Source organism: Carya illinoinensis, chromosome 6 (assembly GCF_018687715.1).
Source record: "Carya illinoinensis cultivar Pawnee chromosome 6, C.illinoinensisPawnee_v1, whole genome shotgun sequence".
NCBI classification, from domain to species: Eukaryota; Viridiplantae; Streptophyta; class Magnoliopsida; order Fagales; family Juglandaceae; genus Carya; species Carya illinoinensis.
Genome location: NC_056757.1, coordinates 5,852,601 through 5,857,056, shown reverse-complemented (window position 1 = coordinate 5,857,056; position 4,456 = coordinate 5,852,601). Strand labels below are relative to the sequence as shown.

At 37.3% G+C, this 4,456-nt stretch overlaps 1 protein-coding gene across 1 annotated transcript; it reads left to right on the top strand.

Moving 5' to 3' along the window:
• Positions 1–1,033: 1,033 nt before the first annotated feature.
• On the top strand, positions 1,034–3,344 carry LOC122314499 (uncharacterized protein At4g08330, chloroplastic). The gene is made up of 2 exons (XM_043130124.1): positions 1,034–1,400; positions 2,630–3,344. The coding sequence occupies exons 1-2, from the start codon at positions 1,291–1,293 to the stop codon at positions 3,024–3,026; spliced, it is 507 nt and encodes a 168-aa protein (XP_042986058.1). The 5' UTR covers positions 1,034–1,290; the 3' UTR covers positions 3,027–3,344.
• Positions 3,345–4,456: the final 1,112 nt, after the last annotated feature.

The following is a 4,456-nucleotide window of genomic DNA, read 5'->3' as shown; positions in this document are numbered from 1 at the left end:
TACATCTAATTTTTTCATAAATTGCAATTAAGAGAAGATGTTAAACTATAAAAACAATATATGTAGGAATTATTAAAAATAGGTAATATATGTAAATCATAAACTAAATTTTGAATTTTGTTGAATAATATATAGCAGTAACATCATATATTAGACGGCGTTTGGATATTGAGTTGAGTTGAATTCTTTATAAATAGTAATGAATTGAATTGGTTGAGTGAATTATGTGGAGCCCATCTAAAATGAGTTTATATGTATTTGGATATTAAGATGAGTTTAGTACTATTTATAAGAAGGTGAAAAAGATTGTGACCTTTGTCAGTCCCATGTATAAAAAAGTATTAAGTTGAAAAAAATTATGGGTCTTACGTATAAGGAAGTTTTGAGTTATGTTGAGTTTAGTAATTTGAAAGCTGAGTGTTTAGATATTAGACTCAGCTTAAAGTTAGACTAAACTGAGTTGATCTCAATTGAGTCTTACAACCAAACAGAATCAAAAAGTTTTTAAATGGTGTAATTGCATACTGCATAGCCAGCTATCTAATGAATGTGAGCTTTTTTGTTAAAGAGTATTGCTATATCCACAAATAAATTATACAAAAATAATTCAATAAACTGATATGGTTTCATCTAATTCGTTAAATCTGCTTTACAATAAATGTAACTTTAAAATCTAACGAATCACATTAAGCCAATTTGTAAGATTATTTTTATATAATCTTTTTGTAATTAGAGTATTTTTCTTATTAAATATGTTTTATCCTGATAATAATAAACTTTAAAAGAAAAATAATCAAATATGAATATTATACTCATATTTAATTTCTTAAAATAAAACCTGAAAACAAATATAGTTACTGTGAAATCTTAATGAGATCAAATTATAATTTGATGATATAAAAGAAATGTTTATTCAAAACAAAAATATCAAAAACTAAAAAAATATATATACAAAAATTATTTTAATCGTTCCAGTATTTTCAGCTGGGCCACGTCGGATAAGGATGATAAAGTCACAGGATAGGCACAAAACCCATCCCCACACGGAGAAAGGTCACCTTCTTCATTTCGTAGTCCACCACGCTCTTTTCCAGTCCTCTCTCTCTCGAAACTGCTTCGCATAGGCTCCACCTGCGATATCCGAATTAAGAACTCGGTTCGTTAAAGTCACCCGGATCGGTGATCAAACTTTGGTCACCTCTCTTCACTCTGGGGAACCGTAGCTTCGAAGAGGTGGTTCTCACCGTCACGGTCACAGGCACGATCGCAGTTTTGTGCTTAGAACATCAAATGGAGGAGAAGCGTGCGTCTGTCAAAGACGGATATCTGAACGGAAATCACCACCACAGTTCCGTTTCTTCCTCCTGTTCTAATCCGTCTCGGAGGGATGTTTCTTATAGGTACCAACCTCTCTATCTCTCTTAATTGCCCCTTGGTTTGCAGATTTAAAAATAAATTTTGTTTTTTCATTGGTATTTTTTTGGGGGGGACGCCTGATTTCGCATAATTTCAATCTTCTCAGTTGAAAAACACTTGTGGATTGACTTTGTTTGATAATCGTTGATGCTGATAGGAAGCAAGATCATGGAGAATCAACTTTATTAAGTTTCTTCTTTATTTTCCCCCTCGGAATACACAAATTTGATGTTTTTTTTTTTTTTATCGGTTATAGACTTATAGTCAACTATTTACCCCTTCCGTGATAAAAAAGTTTATAGAACCAATCCAATTTGTTGGCTGAACATACATTTCCGTCTCTCACTTTGATGCTTATCTTCTTTAATTAGAAAATTTGCTTCAAATTTCAGTTCAATAAGTAGAGGGTTTTGGCGTCCTCATCTGCTACTATAACTTGTTTTATATTCTTTTAGAGATTAAGGTGGATTAAGGTGCAGTTTGGATAATGAGTTGAGATGGGATGAATTGAGATAAAAGTTGAATAAAATATTATTATAATGTTATTTTTTAATATTATTATTGTTTTGAGATTTGAAAAAGTTGAATTGTATATTTTATTTTGTGTGAAAATTTGAAAAAGTTGTAAAGATGAGATGAGATAAGATGAAACACTTTCACATGCAAACGGAGCTGTCTAATTGCGGGTTGTTGTCAACTTTTTTGGTAGGTTACCATCCAAAAGAAAATAATGCTAGCTACATAAGAACGTTGTTTTCTCTTTTAATGCTAGCTACATAAGAACGTTGTTTTCTCTTTTATCTTATTGATCTTTGGACATATTGTAATTGAAGAAGGGTTTGGACTGAAAATTGCATTTGCAATGCTCCCCTCCCTGGACAAATAGAATAATACTACATGTCCCGGGGGAGGTTTCTGCCATTACAAGAATAGAATGTTACCACTGTACAAAATTTGAAACATTGCCTCTCTTGAGTTTATGATGCCTTTATGTCTATATCTCTGTTATATCATCAAAGTCTAATTAGTTTTTAATCTCTCAATGTCTCATCACCTTGTTTTTAGTGACTTACATTGTCATTTTCAAGCTGAGAGGGACACAATGTTGATTTTCCCGTGGATATTGGTTACTTTTATCTTTGTTATGTTGTAGTAGTATACAGGTTAAGATGGTTCTTTACATGGCAATGACAATACAGTCTATTTTGTGCAGCTGTGGTTCTTGTGGGTACGAACTGAACCTAAGCTCTGGTGATCGGAACACCTCAACCATTGGCTCTAAATATGGGAAATCTATAAAGACAGGGATCATATCTTTCTTTTATATTGACGAGAGCAGATTTACTCAGGTTGATGAAATCCAATGCATACCCCACTTTTCTAAGCACTCTTGGGGTTTAATCCGCCGGAGAACCAAACTTCTTTGCCGCAAGTGTGCTAACCCGATTGGAATTGCTTGCAATGATTATAGATCATTGCACCCTCTTGTAACGGATGCATCCGACTCTTCCTCTGGCAAGGAAGTTTCAAGTCAAAGAAAATATGACATCAAAATCCGTGCCTTACAGCCTTCAGCTTCTGAAGAAAATGGTGCACCGTTTTTCACGTGACATGCTCAAGCAAGCCTGTTTTGTATGTTCTTTTCTTGTCGAAGAAATATCTGCAGCAACCAAGCCTAGAAATTTCCTGGAAGCCTATTTATCTAAAGGTGTTGTCTTTGTCTTGTATTTGTTCGTTGTTTTCCCCTCTTATCTGTATGCTTACATGTACATAACAGTTTCTAATAACTGAATTGTAAAGAAAATTATGCTTAAACTGAAGGGATTTTGGTTGAGAAAATTTTGTATTTCTAGAGCTAAACAAAGAGAGTGGTGTGATATTTTTGAATAAGTTATATGGCTTGATTTTGAGTTTGGTGGAGCCTTAAATTGGTTTTGCTCCCCCCCCCCCCCCCTCTTCTTATTTTTATCTTTTAATTTCTAAACTGGTGCGGATGATAGAGGAACATGAGCTTTATCTTTATCGTGATTATGTGTTGGAGATTTTATCGGAACCTAAGACAACGGGACTCTCCCCGTTTCTGCTGGTTTGAATCTTTCTGCTGAATCTGTCCTGAAGGCTCACAATTTCCTCCCTGTTCCTTTCTTTGATTTTGGACTTCCCAGCTTGTGCTCACCCAATTGGTGGAATTGTAATCATGTCCAGGTCAAATGGTCGACTTTGGAACTCTAGAATGCTCCAACATAGAGATGTAGGCGCAAAAAATAGATTTCCAACCACATTAAAGACGTAGAATTTGACCTATGAATAGAAGAAGTGTGGATTGTCTGCTACCCTTCACTTGCCTGCTACCTTGTTCAGTGAGGTCCTCCAGCTAGGGGTGTGCATCCGGACCGGATTTTTATCCGGTCCGGTCCGGAAATCCGGATCCGGATGAATCCGGGCGGTTATCCGCCCGGATTATATCCGGGCGGTTATAATAAATCCGGATCCGGTTACGGATCCGGTTTTATAACCCGGTAATCCGTAACCGGGTATACGTTATACACCAAATAATTTTTTTTTGGCCGAAAACGTCACTCTTGGATCTCCACCTCCGATTCCAGGCTACACTCTCGGATCGAGAGTCTCGGTTGGATCTCCACGCTCGGCCACTAATTTTCAGAGCCCAATATGTGATTTCTCGGTTGGATCTCCACGCTCGCTTGAGAAGAGGACTTCAGGTGAGTGGCTAGATGAGACACCACCGACGTCGTTCCTGTGTGGGCTCTGAGTGAAGTGTTCGGCGGCTTGGCGGCTGGGAAGATGAATCGGTTGAGATCTGAGTATCTGGGAAGACGAATCTGGGAAGACGAATCGGTTGAGGTCGGACGGAGGACCACAAGCGACGCTGAGTCGACTGGGTCGGGTGGCAAAAGGATCGGAACTATCCGTTGAATCCCCACCGCCCATTAAGCTGTCCATCCACTCGTCGGAGTCGAACTCACCACCCGCACCAAAGAGAGGGGATTGACGGCGTGAATCTGGTCGTCGGATTGTA